A 26122-nucleotide genomic window follows, 5' to 3' on the forward strand; every position below is an offset into this window, starting at 1 on the left:
TCTCCTCGTGTCCCTATAAGATCGTGCAAGCCGGTGGCGTGATCCAGTCCGCACTCTCTACACTCTCCCCTACTTACCCTCTCCACTGAAAGCGGAGGGGGTACTTCCCTCTCCACTTCGCCACCAGTCAACCAAGAATTCATACCAACGGCCGGACTTTTACAACATGCGGGTTCTAGTGCTAACGCATGAAACACTAATACCCTGGACGTATTGTGGTATACGCGCAGAAATGGCTCTGACGCAGTTCGCAATCCTCCCTGCATCTGCAGATGTCACTGCGGCATCGAAGTAAAAACAGCCAGGAGAGTGAGACGAAGCGAGGCTAACCGCTGCCAAGGGAGAACGGACCACTGCCAGAACCGCGGTGTGCTCAGCTACCAAGGCGGAAGACATTCCACCGAGCACCTTTCGAAACGAGCGAAGCAGGGTCCACAACGCGACCGCTTTCCCCGCAAGCACCTCTGGAACCGAGTGCTTCGCTGAAGACGATGCCTTACGCAACAGGCAGCAAAATAGCTTCCACTGAGCAACCGAGGTGCCACTGCGTTCGGAAAAGAAATGAGCAGCTGTTGCAAGCAGCTGCGCGCGTTTTCTTTTACAACAAGGAACGCTGCTGCTTCGCTGTCTGAAAGAAAAAGTCGCGCGTGTGCTTCGGGAGCCGCTGCAAAAGAGTTACAGGCTTCAACGGAGGAATATGAACAGCGCTCCTGCATGGAAAAGCGCCGCTGGGAAGACATTCCTGAGCGGTCGCGCGGTATTCTACAGCACTACAGAGGAGCCACGCAAGCCCGTCTGTAGCGCGGCGGGCGATAGAAAGCGCCACGTTTCGTCCGCTAGCCAATGTTCTTAAACCTACTGTCTTATTTTGCAGCGAATCCATTCATCGGGGTCCAAAGTATCCTCGCAGTCTATCTACACTTACTTCATACCCATAGTGCCCTTTTGGTGATTTCTTTTGTTGCCAAATTTCTTATGCCGTTTATCTGAAACTGCAAAGCTTCGTCATTCCTTCGTATAACTTCGTACTTCGTCAAAATATAAGCTCAATCGTCTTCGGTTCTTTTACGCAAACCGAACGAACTCGCCTCTATTTTGAGCAGTGTGTCTCACATCGCCACCGGGTACGTGGCCATAGAGTGGAGGCCTCCAACGAGGCTGAAGCCACGAGCGCGGACTGAACTCGGGCATCGGAGAGGTGACGACGAAGCCAACGATCAATCGCTGATATCATCGTCATAATCGAGAATGCGCTGCTGCAGCCGCAAAACGTCCGCAGGTAAACGAGGCACACACGAGCTAGCGCAGGTGGCGAGTCTCGCACCCGTGGCACGGCTCCAGCGCGCAAAACAACGCGGGGTCGCGACCGGCCAGTCATGCTTTTGCAATCCCCCGCCGCCCGGTAATTGCGAAAAACAGGCTGTGCACTCGTGGATCGCCTTCCCGACTGCACGCAGTGCAGAGGCCGTGCTCTCATATGCACGTAACCGCGACGGACACATTTTAATGCGTCGCCCCTAAGCCATAGACATCCCTCTGAAACCACTGCAGCCGCCGTGGCGGTGCTCAAATTGCTCCAGCTCACCACAGCCCACTAATAGCCCTACTAACGGGCTTCCTCAACTGCCTCAGCGCATGCAGCCGAAGTCCCGCGAGAGAGCAGCGAAGATGGTGGGGGGAAAGCGCCTCACCCATCGTGCGTCGACGTCGTCGCAGCGGTGCTCCCTGTCGCGACAGACGGAGCGGGGCCGCGGCGAACAATCGCCGCTGACGTCGGCGCCCCGCCCGAGACCTGGCCGCCGGCCAAGCGCCGCGATTGGTCGCCTCGAGGCGGGCCCCCCCTCAGCTGTTGCCGCCGGTGACGGCCGACAGTTCTCCGGCTGGGCGCCGCCTGATCGTTCGGCCCCCGGTGGAAAGGGATTCTCGCAAGAGAACTGTCAGCGATGTCTCATTTGGACACGGATTCCGTACCATTAGCCAGGGGGAGGGGGGGATCCTGCTGCGCTTCAACGGCGCATATACCAAATCGTCCTCGCATGTTAGTGAGAACTATCAGCATGGATCTCGCTGCTCCGCACAAATAATAAACACGGAACAAGGCCCGTTGTTTACGTGTGGGGTTTAACGACCCAAAGCTGCGCGTGGGTTGTGAGAGGCGCCGCAGTGTAGAGCTCCGGGTTAATTTCGGACACGTGGGGTTCTTTAAACGTGCACTGACATCGCACACCACCCGGGAATTGTTGCATTTCACGGCCGTCGCGGATTCGATCCCGCGTCGTCGGGCGCAGCAACCGAACTGTGCCACAATGGGCGGGCTGTGACATCCGCGAGCCGGCCCTTTCCCTGCTAAAGGCTTATTAACAGGTCGGTCCGTTCGCCCGCGGCCCGCGCATCACGTGTTCACGCGTCACCACATTGAGAGGCGCGCTGACCAGGCCGCGGACTGGACCTGGACAAGGAAGGAGGCTCAGGTGCCTCTCCCCTCGCGGCCCGCGAAGATGCGTGCGCTAGCTCTGGCAACTGGGCTAGCAAGACGGCCCAGGACATTGAGGAACTGGACAAAGGGCCGCAACCGCCCAGCAGGACTACCTATGCAGTTCAATGAAGTCTTTCTTTCATTCAATCGCACAGTCATGCAGAAGGGTTGAAATGCGGGCCAGTTGGTACATTGTATCAGGTTCCTAGAACTGCAACTAACATTCCTTGACGATGACCATTTATGCTGGATGTTTTTGCCTAGAAGCAAGAAAGCTTTGTTACCTTTCGGTACTGCCCACTCTAAGATTGTCAAGAGAGGGATTGTGGTGAACTGTTTCCGCAATGCACTGGAAAAAAGCGCAGCCTTGACAATCAATGCCAAGGTTTGGAAGCCGCGTGGTTCCCTAAACCCTTTTTGAAGGCAGTGGCTGAATTGCTGCTTCAGAACCTGAACGCAAGAAATTCGAGGTCATGCCGTACGTGCATAAAGTGAGCCTTAACATCAAAAAATTTGCGGCCAAGCAGGCAGTGAGTGTGGTGTTTTCTGCTCCTTGCAAGCTGTCGGGACTGCGCTCGCGCATTTCTCGAGGCAGGGAAAGGAACCACGTTTACACAACCCAGCCCGAGAACCCTGTCACGGCGTGTGTCGCACAGGTGGTGCACAAGTTCCCCCTCACATGCGAGAGAGTATACATTGGCCAAACTGGTCGATGTATTAATGACCGATCCGATGGCGGTGCGAAGTTGCCTCGCCATTGCAATGAATGTGGCTGTTATCCTTCGTTCAGCAATATCACGATTCTTGGTAGAGGCAAGGGAAAACAAGAGCGAGAAATCTTGGAAGCGTATCATATCGGTTTGTCAGGCCACGATTGTACTAGCATTACCTCGGTGCGCTTACTCGAAAAAGAATTTGCCTTTTTAGGTCGATCACGATAGATGAAATTTCTTGTCTCTGATGCTCTGTGATTAGTGATGCTGCTGTTGCGCGTGCTCTGCTCGCCTTGCTGGGACTATGTACTTTCTAATAAACTTCAGTTGTTAGTCCACTTGTCCCTCATCTTGTCTGACTGTTTTTTTCCCATGCACAGTCATGGGTCGGGAGGAAAAACACGTTCGACCAGCCTTGCCAAACATTTAAATGGTCTGGCAACTGTGGTACACCCAGCGCGTCGTCTGCTCTTTTGGTCCGTCGCGTCCGCCTGACGTCATCGGATCGCAGGCCAGTTTTTAGTGGCGTATGAGCACGTGATGCGCGGGCCGCGGGTGAACGGACCGTTGTGTGAATCGGCCTTCAAGGCTGAGATGACGGACAGGATGACGATTGTTGCCGACTCAGCCCATGCACGTTTCTTTTTGTCCTCGTCGCGGTTTATCCGAGGCTTTCGCGTTTCCCAAACCGCATCACCCGCACCGGTCTGCAAGGTGTGTCGCCAGCCCATCTGCACACACAGCCGCGCGCTCACTGAGGAAGCGCCGACAGTCAGCCGACGTTGCACACACGCGCGCCGCTTATCGCTGAATCGGTCGCTCCGCGGCGAAAAGGTTGAGGCCCCGCCGGCACCGCCTCCTGCGCGCGCTGACGCGCTAACCCAGCCCGCTGCTCGTGACGCGGGCCCAAGGTGACCGCGAAGGGGCCCAGCCGACCCTTATCGCAGTCGCCTATCAGCACAACGGTATCGAACAATGGCCAGTCGCGAGTCTGTGCAGTGCCTGTCCTTCGACAGCACCGGTTCGCCCAGAACGGCACTTGACAATGAGGTCCTATGCAGGGCACTCTGGGAAAGGAAGCTCGCCGCCTATGTCCTCAATCGCTGTCGAGAACTGCAGGACAAAGAAGGAGCAAACAGACATTCGCGTTACAGGCCTCCCTTCGAGCAACGCGAGTGTCTCTGTCTACGCCTTCTCGGTCGGGGAAGTTATGCACAAACTATGCCCCCCCCCCCCCCCCCCAAAAAAAAAAAGTCCTCCGATGGTTGAGAGCTCATCTTCTAGAGCAGCGCAAACGACGACCGACAAACCGCCGCTTCCTCCTCCCACGGAGTGGCACACGGACAAAGTCAGCTTCGAAACGGGTACTGTAGGTGGCAGGTGCTACTGGAAAGAATGACTGCCCTTATAATTTTCCGAAAATCCCCCCCCCCCCCCAAAAAAAAAAAAAAAAAATTCTGTGGTTTAACTACTCTTGAAACTGGTTCGAGAGCGAAAGCTATGGTGTATCGGGCAACTATACGCGGCTTGTAACGTTCAGTGCGTTCCAAACACTGGATAGGCAGCGCGCACACCCTGGTAGTTAATGGTTGATGGTTGATCGCGGGAGTTTGGTCACCCAATGAACGCTGCGGCTTACTGCCGCGTGCCTGCCACAACACTGTCAGCGCTAACGCATGCATCCCACATCTCTCTCTCGCCACCCCACGTACTACCATCGCGATGAAAAGAAACGGAACAGCGGTAAGCGTGGCTTTCCTCGTAGTCAGCGCAGTCTAGCGTCGGCCCGCTTAATGCGGGGATCCGCGTCCATCTCCGATATGCCCTGGCTGTCACTAGGCAAATCGGCACTTTCAGTCGTCACAGCGCTAGAATCTCGTTCCGGCCGGCGCTATCTCAACGCGTGTGTGGTTAATGCCGCGAGCGTCGTACGCCGACAGGATCATAATGATCTCTTTGTACCGCCAAGAAATTTCTCAGAGAAGCATTGCGGAGGTTACCGCTCTCGACAGTCAACAGTTTTGATAGCCTAAAAAAACTGAAGGGAGACCCTCAGACCTTCCTCATGGTTGTTCCGCGACCGCGGAAAAAGACCTACTGATTATTGCAGCCGCCGTAGACAACCCTTTTTTAATAGCCGAACAGATCAAAAACGAGCTCGGGCTAAACGTTGATGTTCAAGTGGTTCGACGCCGCCTCCACGAAGCGAGCCTTCAAAGCAGCACAGCCTTTGCTTTCAGATCACCACAAAGCCGCCCGTCTACACTTCGAACAATCGCATATTGCACTGTGGAGGATTGGGGCAAGATGATGTTCACAGCTGACAGCACCACGAAGGGTCACAATAGACTTAAAAGTGTGGCGTCAAGACAGTCATCGGTAAGTGTTTGCACCGCAGTGTTCCTGAATTTCGATGCTCTTTATAAAGATGTGGTCATGAATTCGTTCAGTTAGTGCTACTGTGGCAAGAGTAATACCAAATTTTAGCTTCCAACCCGACGACGATTGTTACATGAGAGCGCCACTGCCGTGTGTTTACGTGATACATCATTTTAGCGTTTTAAAATCCGGGGTAGCTTGGCTACCTTTCCGCTGCTGCATGCCATGCATTAATGGCTCGAGGTGCATTCTAGGCGAACTAATAATAACCATGCTAGAGTAACAGCGCGGTTCCAGATTTATAGTGCAAGGTGCTTGCTTAGCTAAAATATACAAGAAAGGGGCTTAAGTACAGCAGCGATTGGGCTGAGCGTATTAAACCACTTCAAAGTGCGTAAACATTAACTTTTTTTTTTTTACAGTATGCAGCTTTGACCGCACCTCCTTCAAGCGAGCAAGCCTCGGCAGGCGCTGCTCCTGAATGTGTGGGGAGCCATTACAGCCGATGGGTTGGGTCCCCTTATAGGCCTTTATGAACGGTTTATGTAACTGAACAGGTTGTCCTAGCTTATGTTTTGGATGGACCATTCCAGATTGGGCTGTTTATTATCAGCAAGACCTTTCTCCAATTCGTACTAAATGTTCAGTGGAAGCCTTGCTAAAGAACCTTGCCATCCATAAACTTTCGTGGCCAGCGAAAGGAGCAGGCATAAATCCAATTGAAAATGTCTGGAGATTTATTAAATGACGCCTCTCACGGCTGCAGCTCCGCAACACGAGCAAGGACTCCCTCTGGGCTGATGTTCACGCCTAGAGGGACGGGCTTCGCGGCACTGAGCTATATAGCCACAGAACTGTTCGCCTTCATGCCAAGGCGCACAGAATTCGTCATTCATGCCGAAGGAGACTTTACCAAATATTAATTAACGCAAAACATTTTTTGTCGAGCAGTCCTGCATTGTGGTAAGTTCAAATTTTGTGCGAGTTTCAGCTTTTGTTTGAATTGCTGTTCACATATTTCTTAGACCAATAAACCTGCTATGGTCTGGAAGACATTCACGCTTCAGTTCCTATTCTGCACGCAATCATCGCGACAGCAGGAAAGCGTGCCGTACTTCACTGGCTTGGCATAATCACAAGGAAAGCTTATCATCCGCCGGTCACGCCTGACACTCGGAACACACACGCGGTGCGATAGCGCTGGCCGGAACGAGATTCTAGCGCTGTGACGACTGAAAGCGCCGATTTGCCTTGCGAGAACCAGTTGGCATATCGGAGATGGACGCGGATCCTCGCACTAAGCGGGCCGACGCTTATTGACTGTGCTGATTGCTGTTCGCGTTTCTGTTCATCGCGATAGTACCTAAAAGCGCGATTCAGGCGTCCACTATCCCGGGGGACCAGTTATGCGCCTCTCCTTTCCTTTGCTTTACCTGAAGGTCAAATGAAGGTGAAATCTCCAGAAACGGTGACCTTGGCTTCAACCTAGCGTAGTGAAGCTTTCGTTTCAAACTCTTAACACAGAACCTTCCATCATAAGTTCCAACACTTTCAAACAGGGTCATAAACTGGGATAGCTGGTGCGCTTCCATGGTAAAGCGAGCGACGACAGAGGAAGAGGCACAGAAGCTCTAACATTTACTGAGCGACAAATGCGTTTATATGCGCAGCTAAGAAAACCGCTCAACAAAATCCCTTACAACGCGGCGAGAGCCTGCGTTTCTACTAAAGAGAGCCTGATCTATTTATAACGAAAAAAAATGGCCTGGCTTAGCTTATGGTTAAGCCTAGGATGCGAAGCATAAGGCCGCCGGCGGAGGCTGCGCGTCCGCAAGCGAGCGCACGAGTTGAGCCCCAGCTTTCACAGCTGTTGTGACGTCATATCACGTGGTGCGCCGATGTAGGTCAAGTGGTAGCTACGCGGCCGCGCGCGGCGCAGCAAGGAAGAGCTCGGTTGTGCGGCTAGCATGCTTCGCATAAAAGAGCGCGCGTGGCGGAAAACAACAGGGTGCAGCCACGTTTTCGGCCACGCACGAAAGTTTGGTCATGCGCTGCCGAAAACGCGACTGCACCCCGTCGTTCTACCACACCATAAAGGGATCAGCTTGCACGCGAGATTACAGGAGGCGCTCTTCCTTTATCCATGCCAAGCGTTTGGGTAAGTTGTTTTTCAAGCACAACCACACCATAACAAGCGACGTTCACGGGAGAGGACATAAGCGAAACACCGATTGCCACGTGCAAATCGGAACGCCAGCTTTTCTGCGCCACGTGATAAGATCGCCCGCGCCGTACCGAGTATTCGCTTTGGCACGTGCCTATCTCCCCTTCGTTTTAGTTTTTTTCTCTTTTCCTTTTCAACCGCACGTGTGCCGCACAGGCTATTTATTCAGACGCCCGCAAGTGCAATAAACAGCTGCCAGAGAGCAGCGTCCGTCCTAGCCTTCTCTTGTGAACGTGGTCCTTTCACGCTGCATATATATGCCAGAAAGCCAAATCAAGGCTCTGCAACATACGCGCCGTAAAAAAAAAAATCAGAGTTGCCTTTTGACCCGCGAATCATTTTAAGGGAGCGTGACCATCAAGCATGGGTCACCGGTGATTCGCGCACACATCGAGGGCTGTTTGAAAGCTATCAATGCAGATTAAGATATAAACGTGAACGTCTTCAAAGGAAGTCCGTCTGACTTACATAATACCGAAGGCAATTTACAGATTTTTTTTTTCTAGGCGCACATTAATATCTGGCGAATAGACTCGTTTACTTTTTTCTTTGTCCCTGCCCGATGAAAAGGCACGTAAAGATTATTTGGCTTTCTCTTTTAGCATGAGAATGTTGTGGCGATAATTAACGCACAAACGTTGGTATTGAGAGCTGCGCTCGCAGGATCTGGGAAATGCTATCGCCGTGAGAAAAAGTGACAGTGTGGGAGACAGAAACGTAAGGTGATGTCGATTTCTCAAAACTGACTTGCGCAGAATACAAATCAACTGCAACTAAACACGCTGATACCCTTTTGCAGCGCTTTGGCAAGCAAAACAATGCCTTTCTGAAGTCGCCCTCATGCAGAAACCACTTTCCCTGGCAGCAAAATGAGCAAATGTACTTCTGCGAGTGTTCTTCACCGGGTCCCGCCCATTTGTTTTTACCGACGAGCCTCTGATTCGAAAAAGCCCTCTCAACGTTCCAGATAGACCAGAACCCTGGTCGAGGTGTTACTCTTTTTCAGAAAGAGCAACACTTGGGCCCGGGATTGCTATTGTAAGGTATCGGTAGTGCACGCGGGGTCATTGGGGCCGGTCATTCTTTCTCAGCACCCGGCCGCTGCCGTCTTCAATGGACCCCGCTCCCCTCCCCGCGACGGGACGGAGGGGTGCGCTCGAAGCGAAGAATGACATTTCGTGGAACGATGCGTGCACGGAGGCGCCGGGGCGCTCGGGCGTCCGTCGCCCTTTGGGGCTGACTCGCGTCGGCTATTCAGTGAGAGCAGCCGCACGCTGATCCCCAAGCAATTACAGTGCCAACAAGTGCGAACACTGTATGAGAATGCAAAAACACGCGTGTATCGGTATGCGAAGGAATGTTCTGATGGCAAAATGCGAGAAAGTGACCATCAGGCGCGTTTTGAACGTCGTCACGGCGTCCTTGATCGGAGCGCTGTAGCACCTGGCACACAGCTCATTTGCGCCGCCGAATGTACCAGAAGGCGCTCTCGAGACTGGACCGCTCCGTAAGAATGGAAAAACCTTCATTCGATTGTTCGACGGGCAGCCGTTTGCTCCGCCATTCTACGCCACGAGAAACGCCATAGGGGAACAGCCTCATTGTTTATGGCACCTCGGGGTATTTCAACGCATGCAATAAACAGGCGCTCTTGCTTTACGGCTCCACTCAAACGCGGCCGTGAATTTAACCAACGAAATCATGCACATAAAAAAGAGAGAGAGATGCTAAATCGACGGCTGCGAGGACTTTGCAGGCGGGAAAAAAATTATTTGAAATCTAGATAAACGCCGAGTAGTTTATTAAACGTGTACGCAACCCTTTCCATTCGACTCTCGGAACTTCGGAGCTACTCGGAGCAAATCACTGTTCGAATAGCCCAGCGGGCAAACCAGTTTTCTTCAAGCGGTGCTGCGATCTGAGTTTTTTTACGGGCAACTTCCTTCTTCACTTGAGCAGTACAGGTACAGTCTTTGTCAAAAGTTTAGAGCCCAGGGGGTTTGCTTCTAAGCCTCGCAGTGGGACTCCTGTAATATTCGTGGTAGTCCTACCCATTGGAGAAGGCAGGACCAGAAATCTTCTTACCTTCAGGAAATTTGGAGCCCTGGAGACGCATTACGAACAAGACAGTGTGCTTCAGAAGCGAAGCCCCTGGGCTCCAAACTTTTGACAAAGGCTGTACCTACTTGCAGGCAGCGAGAAATTTACCCCGTGAGCTGCTGCGGGAATGAGCCAGGGCTCAGTAGAGCGACAATGTAGCGGGACGGGGCAGGGTTCGCACCTCTGTCCTGCTCCATAGTCAACGTGCTGAGTAAAGTGACCGGCACAGCGTATCGCATGTCTCAGCTGATGCAGCGGCGCCGGGAGAAGCGCGCAACTGGAGACATCGCTGTAGCTGCGCCTGGCGCAAAGACCAGCGCGAACACGTGATGCACAGGAGAAGAGCACGATAGAAAACGCAGTACGGAACCTCCTTTGCTTTTTTCTTTTGTTCTATCAAAGTTTGGCGGACAAACAACGTCAGCAGAGTCGCCGATGTATTACATTAACGGTACAGCAATTTATCGAGCCAGCCTGCAATATCTTCAGATGAAAAAAAAAAAAAATGCCTCGTTTCTATGCTGATACCGAAAACTTCCTGAAAGCTCGTGAATGTTCCTTTCCCCTTAGGGCCCAATTTTACACCGAAAATTCCCCGAACGGAGTATCACCGACTAGGACTGAAAAGCGATCGACGAAACTGAACAAAATCGTCCGCCACACTATACGTTATAATCGTCGCGTTTCTCTGCACCAGTCAAACTGCAGGAACTGCGCAGGAGCGTAAGCGCACAGGAGGGAAAGACCGACTCGAGTGGGCCAAAACATAAACCGCTCTATGAAGTGCGCCGATTCCATTCATTATCATAATCGTTAGCAGCAGCAGCCTAACTAAGCTTAGTGTAGGACAGATGTCTTCCAATATCTCTCCAGTTAAACCTGTCCTTTGCTAACTGGAGCCACCCTATCCCCGCTCACCTAACTTTCTGTCTGCCGCCCCCTGCTACGCTTGCCTCTTGGTATCCACGCCGTTACCCTTAAGGGTCACCGGTTATCTTGCCTTCGCAGTACATGCCCTGCCCAAGCCCCTCTCTTCCTCTTGATTTCGACTAGGATGTCATTACGCTGCGTTTGTTCCCGCACCCACTCCGCCCTCTTCCTGTCTCTTAACGTTACAACTATAATTTTCCTTCCCATAGCTCGCTGCGTTGTCCTCAATTAAGTCGAACCCTTTTCGTTATCCTCCGTGCTTCTGACCCATATATGTAAGTATACCGGCAAGATAAAGCTGTTATATACTTTCCTCCTCAGGAATATTCGTAAACCGTCACTCGTGATCTGAGAGTATACGTGTCAAATGCACTCCCCCCAAGTCTCATTCTCCTCGTTATTTCACTCTCGTGGGCTGGATCCGCAGTCACTAACTGCCCCAAGCAGATGTGTTCCTTTAGCACTTCCAATGCTTCACTGTCGATCGTAAACTGCTGTTCCCTTCCAAGACCGTTGAAAAGCACTTTAGTTTTCTGAACATTAATGTTTAGAACCACCGCTCTGCTTTGTCTGTTTAGGTCACCGATTATGATTTGCCATTCGTCCTCCGAGTTGCTTAGCAAATCAGTGTGCACGATCAGCGAATCGCAGATTACTAAAGTATTCTACATTTGAACATGCAGCAAGAATAGGTGGGGCAGATGATTAGGTATAAACGAAGTGCTATCGGAGCATTCGGTGCCCTCAAAGGCACCTTGGAATCCACGCCGGCTACATCCCCAATTTTGCAAAATGCTTCACAAACGCAACCAAACAGTGCACAAACAAAACAGTGTTTGTGGTATCTTCCTCCTGTGCTCGTCTGTTTTCTGCGCTGCCTTTTTATTTCAACACAAGGACGCGCGAGAGAATTATACGCGAGATTTAGCGATATCTTCGTTCTATTCACGCTCGGCAGACAACAAAAATGTTCGCAGCGCCCCCAATGCAGTGCATCAACGGCGGTAATTCACCAACACTTCGTAACACCTTTAGCTGGAAAAGTTTGCTTTCTTGTGTTATGTACTTGATGTCTGGTTTGGTTTCATTTACTACAAAGCCACTGCTTTGCTACGCCATCTTTTATCTATAGCTCCATTTAATATTTTTCGCCCCGTAAGCGGCAGATTTTAATTTCCTTCTCCTCTCTGGCACCGCTTTGTTAGCGGTGCGTGGCTGCCCGCGTAATCTCTTCCCCACTTGGCCGTTTTGCTGAGGCCAATTGGGCCGCAGAGACTGCGGTGCGAAAAGGGCGATCGGAAATGTCTTTTCAGCATTCGAGTCTGAAGATGTTGCCGTCGGTCTCGTTTCTGTCCGCGTCGCGCAGCTGAGAACTTTTTCTCTCTCGTATCACGGCCGGCGTCTCCATTTCCAAGCGCTGCCAGATTACCCAGCCGGTAAACAGGGCTGGTTCCGAAACTAGCTGCGTCGCTACACTCACCCGGCCGTGCCTCTGGACGGCGGCCAAGCAGCACCGCGTGTCTCTCTGCCCACCACCCACCCGACGAACGCATGCCCATGTCTGCCTGCACTTTCTGAACGCAACAACGCACTGGAACGTAGTTTCCAGCGCGGAAACTTCACAGTACGGAGAGCACGTGCCACAAATGCACAGCGAAAAAAAATTATCTGCTCCATGTACTCGTTATAAGCTGCACGGAGGCATACAGACACCGAGTTCGCGTCACACTATACGTTCTAGCATCCAAGGCCAGTTGTGCGACGCACGCAAAGGGTACGACGCAGCTAGACGTTACGAGACCGGTCTCCAGCGAGCTGCGCCGGCGCTTCCTTCAGCGACGTTCGACACAACGCGATTATCACCCAAGAAAGCGGAGAAGTGCGCAGCGCGTAACCATTTCCGCTCCCAACCACACACACACGCACCCTCCCAGCCACAGCGCCGTTTGTTCCGTTTGGCGGCCAGCAAAAGCACGCACGAAGCTTGCAACGGTAGACGGGAAAGACACCCATTTTTCGAGTCCCATAACGAAGATGCCCGCAAGAAGAACTTTGGGGACACTTACCGCGATAGCGTTGAAGGGTCGCCTGGGGGTCCCCTGGCGCACCCTTTCGTAGACGTTGGCATCACATACTGCTTTGTTATTCATCACATTCCAAATTAATTAGTGACGCTAATGAGCGACCACGATTAATTAAATGTTCCTGTAATGTAATTCGCCTACTGTGCAACGTTCCTCAGTGGGGTAGAGTGCACGCCCGGCTCCAGACCCAAAGGACAGCAGTCAGATTCCGCCTGACCACCTTTCTTCTTCCCATCGAAAGTGCTTTTCTACGTCATGGTACAATACGTGTCATGCTTGGGAACACGGCAACACTAGGGTGCATCGATGCCGCGCGCGCATCGAGGCACTGTAGCCTAGGCAACGCGCATGCCCCGCGCTTCGCGAACTATAGACCTTTGCATCGGGCGAGGGAGTTGTCGAAAAGCCTCCTCTCTGGACTGTCGGAAACCGGTTCCGCCGCCGCTTCCACCGTGCTAGCGAGGGGTGCTCACGACAGTCCAGTGAACAATATGGCAGCGCCCAGGGAGCCCTTACTGCAAAGGTCTATAGACCAGATTTTTGAGCCTCTCCTGGGCGCGGCCATTTTGCACCGACTGGCGCGCCGCGGTGCGGGCGTTTCTTTGGGGACTGCGGGGCTGCGGCAGTTCCGCGGCCGCGCCTGCATATAGCCGCGCTTCGGGCGCTAAAAAAACATTGTCGAGCGTACTTCCGCTGCGTGGCTGTGTTGCAGGAAGTATTTACGTTATCAAAGCGATAACACTGACGCGTTTTAATGACATTTAGTTTGACATTCAGGTTAATTGTGCCGGCGCTTAGAACGCGCTCGTGCTTAATCGAATTCCGTCTTGGTGCTCCACCGCAAAGAAACTTTTTATTCAATATCAAGAATCAGGTGTGCGGCTAGTATGCAGTTCCAATTCCCATGCACTCTTATTCCTTCCTGCCGGCCATAAAGCCCCCCCCCCCCCTTCCACAAACGGCTTTCTTGTCGCCGCGCCAGTTTATCAACAAATTACCGCTGTGAGCTCAACTGAGTCGCAGCGCCAACAGAAAACAAATTTTGTCATGGTTTATGCAACCTGGTGCATAAAAACGTACTTCCGCTTAATTTATAAAAGCTTGAATAGATATGAGCAGCTAATCCAGCTTTCACTAATTCTGAGGTCCGAAGTCGCGTTATTTTATTCAGGAGCTCTCGCCGCGTGTGAGAGCGTTGCGTAGGCGTTTGGCTAAGTGTGGAAAATGTAATGAAATCGCGCATATTTTCCTATGAATAATGTAGATACCGCACCGCTGCGGTGGCTCAGTGGTTACGGCTCTCTGCTCTGGCCCAAAAGACGCGGGTTCGATCCCGGCCGCGGCGGCCGAATTTCGAAGGAGGCGAAATTCTAGAGGCCCGTGTACTGTGCGATGTCAGTGCACGTTAAAGAACCCCAGGTGGTCGAAATTTCCGGAGCCCTTCACTACGGCGTCCCTCATAGCCTGAGTCGCTTTGGGACGTAAAACCTTAGTAAACCAAACCAAGCTAAGGCAGATACCAACAGCCGAAAGATACTATAGATAAACCTTTACCCCCCAGATACCTCTGACATGCGTGCGGAAAAAGCAGCTGAAATCGGTAGCGGTCGTGCTTACAATCCTGTCCGTGAAATGTTCTTAATGGGAACAAGAGCAAGCTCAGCGCAAGGATGCTGAACACGTACTGGTGATCGAAAACACGCGCTGCGTCGGGACAACCTTCAGTCTGCAGCTCGCCTATCCAGTTACTACTCCACTGAGTCAAATCAATAGATTTACATTCTGATGCATAAAATTATCATAGATGATATCGCACGTAAAAGGCGACGACAAACGACACGACAGCGCAGAAATCTGCTTAGAAGTGCCGGTTTCCAGTCCGTACACTACCTGGTCGACTACACTCGGATGTCACGTTAACGAGTAACTGCGCACAAGATAACCGCAGCACTGTCTGGAAGAGGGCAAATGTGAGTAGTGACGCACAGCACACACCCTCATACGTTAGCTGATGGAGCACAAAACGGCAGAAGCGAACACGTAAACATGCGTTCTATGCGCGGCGCCGGCGCGACCCGCAGTCCCTCGGGCCGCGCGCGCCGACAGATGGCGACTGGCGTCGAGAGTAGGCGCGCGTCCGCAGCCTGCGTGCGAGGGTAAAAAAATCTGGTCTATAGTGAAACGCTGCCGGCGAGAACCAGAATGGGCGGCAAAGGCGCATGCGCAGTAAACACGGCCAGCTGTTCTTTCTGCGCATGCGCCTGGTGCCGCCCATTCTCGTACGCTATCGGCGGCAGCGCTTCGCGAAGCATGGCAGCCGTGCGCTGCCGCATTCCCTCTGAGAATGACACATGCTGTACATCACAGTTACTCCTTCGACGCGGGATCGACAAATTAAGTTGGCATGCATGGGTAGAGTAGAAATGGAGAGTGAAAAATGGAGCTTTCATAAGCTAGAAAAGGTAAAGAAATAAAATACCTCTAGCCCTTATTGCAGACTGCGGTGACACCGACGTTTTCTTTTTCTTTTTTTACAGCGATAGCAGAACCAGCGGCACGTGGCGAAAATGCTGGCATTGTCTATGTGAAGCCTCGCAGAGTGAAGTATCGACCAACCAGCAACTCCCCGCCACACCGCTGTCCACGTATACCTTCCCCCTCCAGAAGTGGCCCCCACCAACAACCCACTTACCTCCACACGGCCTCCACCCACTAGAAGCCAGCGGAACAAAAAAGGTGACAGCAAAATCTAATTCAAGGACACAGTGAATAAGCCAGGCACCTCCCCAACCCACATCCCTGCTAGGGGGCTGCTACACCCACATCCGCCCACCTTCACCTTCCAGAAAAATTCTGCCGTGTGCGTGAAATATATCGCGAAATAAACATTCGCGCCGTCGCTGAATCTGTTTCAACGCGGATCCCAGAGGCTAGGCTACACCGCCATTCAGCTCCGAACAGTGACCGATCACGGAGCCCCTTGTTTCAGACGAGTTTGAATCGGTGGAGTGAAAAAGCATGTCCCATTTTTTAAACCAAAAATTTGAATCAAAAAAGTGTATTTAACTGGCGGGAAAAACAACATGGCCAGAAAGAGCCACAGAACCAATTTTTAATGAGAACAAAAATTGCATGGAGTTGCCCTGGGTACATCTAACCTGCATTAGTGGCATGTTTTTTCAAGCAAACGGTAAACTTCTTGGTCAAAGTACAGAGGTGAGCACGCTTACATTCGCTTTGTTAGGGGCAAGGCTTGCGCAGTTCTGAATGTCTATCCGGCTGCGCTCGAGCCCAAGTATTATCTCTGGAACTCAGTACCCGCTTTGAAATTTCACTTCCTCTGCTCCTGAGAGCACCACTCGAGAGCTCCATACAAATGTGGTCACCTCTGTACAATCTGCGACTTTTGCCCAGTCAGCTTCTAGTATGTGGCAGTCGCGCCTTTGTGATTTTGCCAATCAGCTCAGAGATGAACGAAGACAGTGCGCCACTGTTTTTATTTTAGAACAGAGACAAATAGGAATACGTTATTTTCTTCATATCAGAGGGTACCGGATGCATATACATGGCGATGCCATGGGAAGACCAGAAAACTGCACCTTGCTGATGGTTCTCGGCCTCAACGCAAATTTAAATGAACATAATAACTCGAAATGGTACGGAGCAGACAAGGGAAGGGAAATGAAGGACTCATTATGACATACATATGAAGGAAGCCAACAGCTGCCGAAACCAAGGAGCACAGGGGAATGCTTCCTTTTTTTTTTAATTTGTGGGTTCAGATCCCCCCAATGGCATGTGGTTGTTTTTTCTCCTGCTTTCTAATCAATTACCTTTATGCAATAAAATAATTTCACTATTAATCTCCCATTGATCAACACCAACAGTTAAAAAAAATAGAAACATTCCCCATTGCTCCTTGGATTCAGTGGCTGATGGCATCCTTGAATGAAATGGTATGGTACGGTATATGGTATGTGGTGTTTTGATGTCCCAAAAGTGCACATGGGTCTACAAAAGACACCATAGTGGAGGGCTCCAGATTAATTTAGACAGGATCGGTCTAACGTGCACTGACACTGCAATGAACATCAGTGCTTTTGCATTTCGCCTCCCGCTAAATGCGGCTGCCACGGCCAGGATTCGATCCAACATCCTTGGGCTGAGCAGCTAAACACCGCAGTCACTAAACCACCGCGGCGGGTAAATCTGAAACTACCCCATAAACAAACTGTACAAAACACCACTGCCGTGCACTTTTCTAACTGAAAACCCAATAAGAATATCTCCACAACAGCGAAATTTTGAAACTAAGGTTCCCACAGCCAACATTACAAAATGCACTGTAAGGTGTCATCTCCTTAGTTCAAAGGACTGTGATAGCAACACAGGGCTGCTGCAAATATTGTTGTTAGGAGACTCGAAATCTGACAAAGAATAACATTCCAAGCTACACTGCTGTCATAGCAAGAGGAAAAGGCAAGTGCATCGGTATTGAGTCAAACTTTTGGACGTTTCTTCAGCAGTGATCACACCAACAGTGGTGTCCAAGTCCGAGAAACACAGGGAACGAAGAAAACTGGGCACCTCAGATAGCACACTGGGCACCTCCAAACTTAGCTATCCTTTCTATCCTCACCGTGCGAACAGTTATGCGAAAGGGTCAGAATGGAACACGCCCAACAAGCAAGAATCTATCAGCCGCTGTACCATGTCCCTGTTCACAATATGGACTTCCAGAATACGGGGACCCAGTCAAATAGGGGGATAGGGGAACAGTGGGGTGCCAATGCACATGCGCAGGACAATAACTTGAGGGGCATTACTGCCCTGCACCTGAGAACTGACGCTCCACTGTTCCCCTGTCCCCCTAATCGATAGGATCCTCCTATTCTAAAAGCTTAACAGGGAAGGATGTGCACGACTATGCTCAAACAGATGGCGCAAGGAGCGTGCGTGGAAAATAGCGGTCACTCCGATGAATCGTAGGGACACAAAACCACTCGAGATGAAAGTGAGAGGACAAAAAAGAAGCTGAGACATATGCATAATCATAATCAAAGAATCAAAGAAATCATAATCATAATCAAAATCAAAGAATCATAATCAAAGAAAAGAAAAAGCATCAGAAAGGAAAATTCTCGGGCACAGTTCACAGCATTCCTGCAATCACTGCAAGCTTTTCCAGTGACTCTCACATTTCTGGGTGCCTCGACGGCCAGCGAAGGCGAGCGGACATCAAGGCACCCTAAACATTCCGAAGGCCACATGTTGTGCAAGAAAGGAAACACTATTAGACAAAGAACACTAATAACCTAACTTAACCTCGCGCTTCTATCCCATACGCTTAGGTCGCACTACGCTCGACAACAGGCATTGCAATGATGCTTTGTGCGGTGCCTGAAACCTTTGATGGAAGCGACGGCAGCAGCGCCAAGTTTCCTCAAGCCTGCTCCGCGTCTGGGACGCTTCGAGACCCGTCTGAAAAGCCACTGCGTCAATTGTCATCAAAGCTGCATGCGACAGTGAGGTCCATGGCAAAAAAATAAAGAAAAAATGCTATCCGCCACCACTAGAGCTTGAAGAGCCTAGTCTGCCCAGTTAACGGTGAAATTCAAATTGTTTGGAATGGCTATTTCCTTTATGCCACTAACTCGAAATAACAATAGAAAAAGGCAGCTCTCACTACCTTTAGTGGCTGGACAGTCTGTAATCACTGAGGGAGAGAAAAGCTGCCTTTTCACCATGCAATGCTTGAGCTCAATGTGCACTCTTGATGACGATTACTGCCGACCACGTACCAGCTTCAATGTCCAACTAATCGGTGGGGAGAACCATGGCCGAGACACAGAAGGAGTCAACCATTTTCTCCTTACCACAGGCAGCACCTTCTCCCCCAGATGAGCACAATACATTTGGGAGGAATAAAAATTCCTCAATTAAATAATCTGAGGAGCCCCTTACAAACACTGTGTCATTAGCCATATCCTCTGAACCACCGCCATGCGTAAACAGACGCTTTTTCTAGCTCCCATCACCTTGAGTAGAGAAAAAGTCGAGCGCGTGGCAACCATGGCGTGCCAAAGAGTGGGCCAGACTGTAAAGGGTGCCATGGTTTCACGTGCGCTCAATCGACTTTCAGCAACTGAAAGGCCAGCCTGTCAGCCAAGGAATGGAGCAAAACTCGGCTGACCCTGAAAGGTCGTCCACAAAAAGCCAACAAAAGAGCTCAAAGCATGTAAATCAGACGCCCTTGAGATGAGAACAAAACTTTCCAAGAATAGTGGTCCATCGAGCAGGAGAAAAGAGGTGCAGAGCCACAGACACCACGTTACCAAGTCTATAACACTCTTCCTCTGCAGTGTACCAACAGCACCAGTGCATCCTCAACAGGCCAAATGTACACAGTCTATGGTGCAAAGAGCTGGCATTTGTGCCAGCGTGTGCTACATGTTAATGCAAACGCTTCTTATGGCAAGAAAAATCAGCGCATATTACACATGGCACTGTATGTTGAAAGTACTTCCAAAGACAATACAAAAGTTTATGTGCATGCTCATGGGCTGCACCAGCTTTAGTCAACATCGTTTCAGAACTTCATGAATTGCTACAGCAGTGCTTTGGCACATTCACCACAGTTCTTCACGAAAATTCATGGACGACTTTCGAGTGTTTAAAATGTGATAACCTAGATTTTACGACACAATCAACACCTGTTTTATCAATTTATAATGTTTGCATCACCTTTACTCCCAACCTAAGTTCTGCTTGACGGCATTTTCAGACATAGGCATCCATTTTCATTCGGACTGATTTGCCCAGTCTTGTAGCCACTAAAGAAGACAAATAACATCCTGTTGTTCAAGTTGTGTCATTCTAAGATGGCCAATAAAGGCATTGCTCATTTCTGTTTTAGCTACGGATAATAAGCAGCTCACCCCCAAGCAAGCCTTTTGTCACAGTGACGAGGAGCACGTCACTATTTAGCTATAAGTGGCAAAAAAAGGGTAAGATAAAAGCCCAGAAAACTGGTCTCAGCTAACCTACATAGCCCATAAAGTACCTTCACGTGCCTGTCCTGTTAGTAAGTGTACGTTCGTCCCACCTTTCCACACGTTTCTTTGACGACCTAAGAGCGTGAGTCAACTTGTCGAAACCAGAGTTTTGGCTCAACATATTTCTTCTACAATGAGCACCTTGCTGTCACGTCAGAAACAGCGCCCATCCTGTTTAGTAAGAGTGTCTATTCGTCCCATCTTTTTGTGCAGCTTCTTGGTGATCAAACAGCAGGAAGCAACTCACCTAACCAGAATTCTGATCAAACGTGAGTCTTGGGGAGAATGTGTCGTGTGCCAAGCCATCAGTGCCGTCACTTGGTGAAACTGGGAGATCATACCAATCATACAAGAGCTGGTCCAGCCCTCTCCTAGCGCTTTCCTCTCACCAGCCCCTCCTCAGCCTCTGCCCAGCACACCACCTACACATGAGCTACGTACTGCCCTTCCATCAGTCAAGCCTTATATGGAGACCATGCAGCCTGACCATCGTCAGCCCAGTGGAGCTCAACCAACCTCTCTTCCACAGCAACAAGTTCTCCTACTCAACGACTGCTGCCACTGCCTAAGCATGCAGCTGAATTGTATCCCTGGCACATTGGAAGATTTAGAGTCCTCAAAGCACTGCCACACTAGCATGTAATGTAATTAACAAACTGCTACACAGAATTACTTACATCATCAAGACATCCGCAACTAAATGAGTTCGGCAAAGTCTAAGTCCAACACAAAATCAAATCAAAATGAGCTTGGAGAACTCATTCCCATTTGATTTTGAGTTGAAAGCTTACTCATATTTCTGGATCAGCAGTGAAAAACACTGCACGATAATAACCTACATGCCATCAATGAATAAATGTCATTTCTCGCATTTTCTAACATTACAGCAAGCTTTCCTAAAAGGTTACCAATATTGCATGCTCCAAAAAAAGCTGCTGCTCTCTATCTGAGTAGCACACAAACAAGCACAGTCACGCTAGCTGCTGGATCCTCTCTCACCAGCTGCTTCAACACTGTTACCATATTTGCTCATAATCTGATACGCTCATGATGGTTCTGCTTGTTCAGCAGAGTCCTTCAACTCGTGAAAGTTAGCCAAACTCTACACTGCTGTCCTGCTCCACTATGCTGTTTCATTGAATTCTGTTTCATTGAACATTCATTGAATTTTTATTAGACTTGGTCTTGACACACAGTAAATAAGTAATGATGAAGCAGCCTTTAAGGATTGAAGTATTGCATTTAATTCCTGTAATGAAGAACCCAATGAACAAGACAGCATCACATCAAACTTTTATACCCTTTGCATATACACTTTTTTTTTACTTTGCTAGCTGACCATTAAGCCCCTGATGGCCAATCCTATAATCTGAAAATTACATTTTTCACCAAGTTGATAAATGACATTAAATGTACTGAACCTCATATTCTTCATATGATATTAATTGTTTGAGTGAGGTAAAAGTATTAGCCCCAATATGCAACTAAATACACGTGTCCACTGCTCGCCTGCGAGGCAGATGCAATGCAGGGGAAGTTATGCAAGAGGGGGAAAGGAGTACAGAGTCATGCAGGCAGGGTGCTGCCCTCGTGATATGCGCAATCCAACGCATTTGTACTCATGACCTGCAAACAGTGTGAAACCAAGGCATCTGAATAAAGCCCATCCCTGCTCCCCTGCGTCAAGTTACCACATCAACAAATTCTAAACATTCCAAGCACCTTCGGGAAATAACAGGCAACCAATTTTTCGCCCCACACAAAAGAGCTCCCGGCACTATAAGTGATTCATTCAGTGCATCTATGATGTCTGTCCAGCAAAACTAGTTTTCCACAAATATTGACACTTTGACATGCCACATGGCCTTTTTCCAGAGAAAGTGACGCCAACACCTCCTAAAGGTGTTGGCGGCTGCAGCTGAGATCAAGGGCTGCATAGCAACCGTTCTGTGCCAGTGCACAAGGTAGGCGATAAGCAACACACTCACCGTTGTCTGCAGGCAGCAGGTTATGCAATGCGACTTCCTCCTGGAAAAAAAAAAGGGACAAACAACCTCAGCAGGCTTGCCAGATAAGTGGCAGCACAGAAAACAAAGAAAAGGTCTTATTGCACGTCGTGTAAACTGACACTGGCAGGAAATAAAGTGGTCACTACACAGCTAAGTGCCACAGCTCTGCATCTCAACACATGACACAAAACTCACCAACATCGAGAAGGAATGGCACTCAACCGTTTTTGATTTCATCACAAAATGTTCGGAAAATTTTGCTGCGTGCCCATTTTACTTGTTGAAAATTGAGTCATGCTTGCTGAAGAATACAAGCATAGAATAATAAAAGTGGTGAGCTGCTTTCCTGACTACTGCACAATATTTTTCTGACATGCCACTGAAGCCCAGTATCCTATTGCGGCAGGACACTACCAAATCAACAACGCCTCTCACGTGGGCAGTCCATGCGCCCAAACACAGGGCTGTTTTTTTAAACTACCATTAAACACTAGTATGGACAGTTTTCAGTAAAATAAGTATAAAATAGTCAAGGTGCCAGTTCACCTGCAATATAAATTTGGATTAGAAAAACACTATCAAACCTGCCATAAGCTACAACCAGTCATTCACACAGTTTTCCAGGTGTTTTGGCAAGCTAGCTGGTTCGGAAGTGTCGTGAAGCTCGTAGTGAAAAAAGATACTGAAGAAAGAACAAGAATCAAGACACAGCGAATGTTCTGTCCCCAGTGCGCAATAACTGCTGACACTGGTGGCACAGGCAGGGCCGTGTGGGAATACCACAAAGATCTCAGCACAGCTGTGCCCATTCACACACTCGGCAATAGAGCGCTAACAGACCAAATTAAGCAGGTGCTCAGCCGTGGACATAAGTTCAAGGCCGAGCCTAGAAAGACCACTCCTGGGCCCACATTCCAACTTCAATCCTTCTTGGGACTGACCGCTCAAAGTGATCGCCATCTGGCTGAGGCAGCAGAAATGGGCGTGCCGCTCAACTGCATTGCAAAGCAGTGTTGGGCCAGCTGTGAACACAGTAAGACGCACTTTGCGGCTAAAAAGCATTCATTCCAGTGACTATTTCTTGCTGTACAGCCTCAGATGCTGCACACAGTGGTGCAGCAGTGATAGCCTAAGAGGCAGCCCAGTTCTGGAACAATCACCCATGACATGAAAGCAACTTGTATGTCTACATAGCTGCATAGCAGCTGTGCTCAAAAGCAGAGACCACAAGTTTGCTGCTTTTGTTTAGTAAGCAAAATTATATATTTCCAGGCACAATTCAATTAACACAATGATTTATTTAGCACATATACCGTTGTGTTTGATACGCAATGCATTTCTCTAAAAAAAAATCCATTTAGATTACAAAACTGGTGAGCATTAGGTTTCCTGAACTACAGACAAAGAAAATACAACAGCTCTTTTTGTTTTACATGAGGACTACCACTACTCCCACTGCTTCAGCAAAACATGACACTCATGTTTGTGGCACAAAATTTTGCCATTAAAGCTGTTAGGCATGCCACTGTCGTGAGCACACGTTTTCAAAACACATGTGAAGCTTTGCACAAAGCCTTGAGTGACCCGTGAATGCACTTGTTGCCTTTATAAGAATTCACGGGGAAACATTCCCCCAAAGAGAAGACCTTAGCACAGGGCAATGCACAACACCTTTGACAGGTGACTTAGCGCAAGAAGATTGATGAGGCACTGAAAGGCCATGCCTGTCACAAGTGTAGATGGTGTTCTGGCATAGCCATCCAGGTACAGTTGGCAGCAAAATTTTATAGGCTGTGTATGCTCAGAAACAAATTTATTGTAGCAATGCTTCGCAATCATGACTCCTGGCACTGAAACCAGCGGATAGGGCATGCATGTACCCTCATGACTGCAGGCACTTCAGGCAATTTGATGACACGATGGCGCCAAAGTAATTTTTCCTCGGCACACCCAAATGCTTTAAACTCTTCCTGCTGAGTGTACCCCCTGACAAATGCTCAGGCTACGTAGTGCTCCATACATAGGCTTCCCATTTTTGCTCCCTCCCAGTATAAACCCCCCCACTTGAAGACTTGGGACCTTCTCAACAATGTTTCTTCTCCCCAGTCTAAAATGCCTCACTTTCTTTGCCACCAAAACAACAAATAAAAAAGGAGTCCTGCAATTCCGATTCTGATCATTCTAGCCTTGCAGGCTGAAGCCCTGCACAGGCCCAAGAGCTAAACGATACAATGCAGTGCCTGCACGCAACTGAGAAAGACAAGCCTTTGCTTCTGCTAGCCCACGTGGCAACAGCGTGTATACATCGAGGCAACAAAGCAAGCAGGACAAAAAGCAGTCAGCTGCCAGACGCACACTGTCAAGCATGTGAGCAGGGCAACCTCACACACTGAGAACAACAACAAAGCCATGCAATTTGTTGGGGCTTCCCTGCGGAGCTGCGGTCATGTAATAATCACCACGGCTCAGGCATAGGTTCACTGTACAGCTTCACAGGCAACAGGCCGACAAAGAAAGTACACCTCACTGCAGAGAGGAAGTTTTCTAGGGCCTTCAACATGCTACTGCCCTTTTCCAAAACTGCCCCTTCTTCAACCTTTTGCTGATGCAAAGAACTGATGCTACGACTGTAAATTTCAGATGGTGTACCAAAACTGCCACTGCAAATCAATGCCAACTATTCATCTGCAAGACAAATAAAGCAGCTACATCCCTGCAACAATGCCCACACTGACCAGGATGCCAACACGAGTGATAGCTCAGACAAAGTAAAAATCAAAGATCTTCACCAAAACCTGCGTGAAACATCCAGTCCCAAGCAAAAAAAAAAACATGACACCGAGATCGGCAGTACTTAGTGCAACTAAAACAACATAAAAGACTAAAAAGAAAGGTTGCAGGAAAATGCTTGTTTTGACAAGGAAATTCGGCCAATGGCATTCTCCTCACAGCATTCTTCTGAAAAGCTGATAGCTCCCCAATATTTTGTGAAATTGGTCTCAAAAATCTTATGCAACTACTCCCTGCAAGCAGCAAAAACATAACCAAGTTTTAGAGATTGGACTTAAAAATACATGGCTACTAAGCATGCACTTCTGCATGAAAAAAATAATTAGTCTTTCTATAGTGAAGCTATTACACCTACCTTCACGAGTCACTGATACTGTCAGAAACAACTAAATCCAGGTAAACTGCATTCCACGGTCTCTCCCTGCAAACGTCCATTGATCCTGTTTTGCACCGATTGTCTCAGCATTTTTCACCTCCCCCCTTCCTTTGTTTCCTCCTTTTCATGCCACCGTTTCCCATATTCCACCGTCGTCCATTTCTCCCTCGTGATTTTCACTAGCCCTTCCGGCCCTGGTGGCATCGATTGACACCACAACAGAAATATTCTGCTTGCACCTCAGTGACAAACGAAAGTACAACCAATTTTCAATAGGATAGTTCCTCCAGGATCCCTGCTGCTACCGGCATCACTGTTCACGCATCTCCACTGAGCTGTGCGGTCTAAGCAAGAAGCAGCATGGTAGGCATGCGGTAAACAAGCCAAGGTATAGCAGATTTGTAGATTTATATCTCGCTAACCATTCCTTCTTTCCCGCTCAGATTTTTAAATGTTTTGTGGAACACCTATCCAAGCTCTCATCCCAATCATAAATATTGTTGACTGCGCAGAGGCTTTGCTGCAACACATATTCGACATGTGAGATTTTGGAACCACCAGGGCTGTACGGTTGCCAGCGGTGGCCACTGAGTGATGAAATGTAATCTTTCTAGATGAACATCTGTTAGTCTTTTTGCGGATGCACCTACACTGATAAGTTTGTTGGGTTGCAGCAGCAAATAGATGAAATGTTAAAACTAGCGTTCTGATGAACTGCTAATTTTCGCTATCATAGAAGGTGAATGTTGGGATCGAGCCTGGAAATGGCAATGGGGATGTCGGCGAACAGCAAACTGAGCAAAGGAACAGTGAGCATAAATGGGTATCTGACCTTGCGCTTTTATTTCTTTTTTTCTACCGCTCTTTCCCTCCTGTGTGTATCGGCAGTGAGCTGGAAGACTCGACCGGGGCATCTCAACTCGCGCACCGCCGCTTGTGCAGCACGTGTGGCACACTGTCGACGCTGCGAACCATGCAGCGTGTTT

The 26122-nt window shown here is 49.4% G+C and overlaps 1 protein-coding gene across 4 annotated transcripts in view; it reads right to left on the reverse strand.

Annotated features, from left to right (window-relative positions):
- LOC149357005 (glycerophosphocholine phosphodiesterase GPCPD1-like) overlaps window positions 1-26122 on the reverse strand; it is an 84473-nt gene that overhangs the window by 51442 nt on the left and 6909 nt on the right. For 2 of the 4 annotated variants that reach the window (XR_016291763.1, XM_089584402.1), the window contains exon 2: window positions 21950-21989. Coding sequence is in view for 2 of the 4 variants with exons in the window: in XM_089584402.1 (XP_089440528.1) it covers window positions 21950-21989 (40 nt within the window). In the remaining 2 variants the exon portion in view is untranslated. Of the gene's footprint in view, window positions 1-1691; window positions 1878-20208; window positions 20289-21949; window positions 21990-26122 lie in introns of those variants that run through there. The other 2 variants (XM_089584404.1, XM_089584403.1) reach the window with 2 other exon arrangements.

This window comes from Amblyomma mixtum, chromosome 3, assembly GCF_055824585.1.
Source record: "Amblyomma mixtum isolate Tamu chromosome 3, ASM5582458v1, whole genome shotgun sequence".
Taxonomy (NCBI): domain Eukaryota; kingdom Metazoa; phylum Arthropoda; class Arachnida; order Ixodida; family Ixodidae; genus Amblyomma; species Amblyomma mixtum.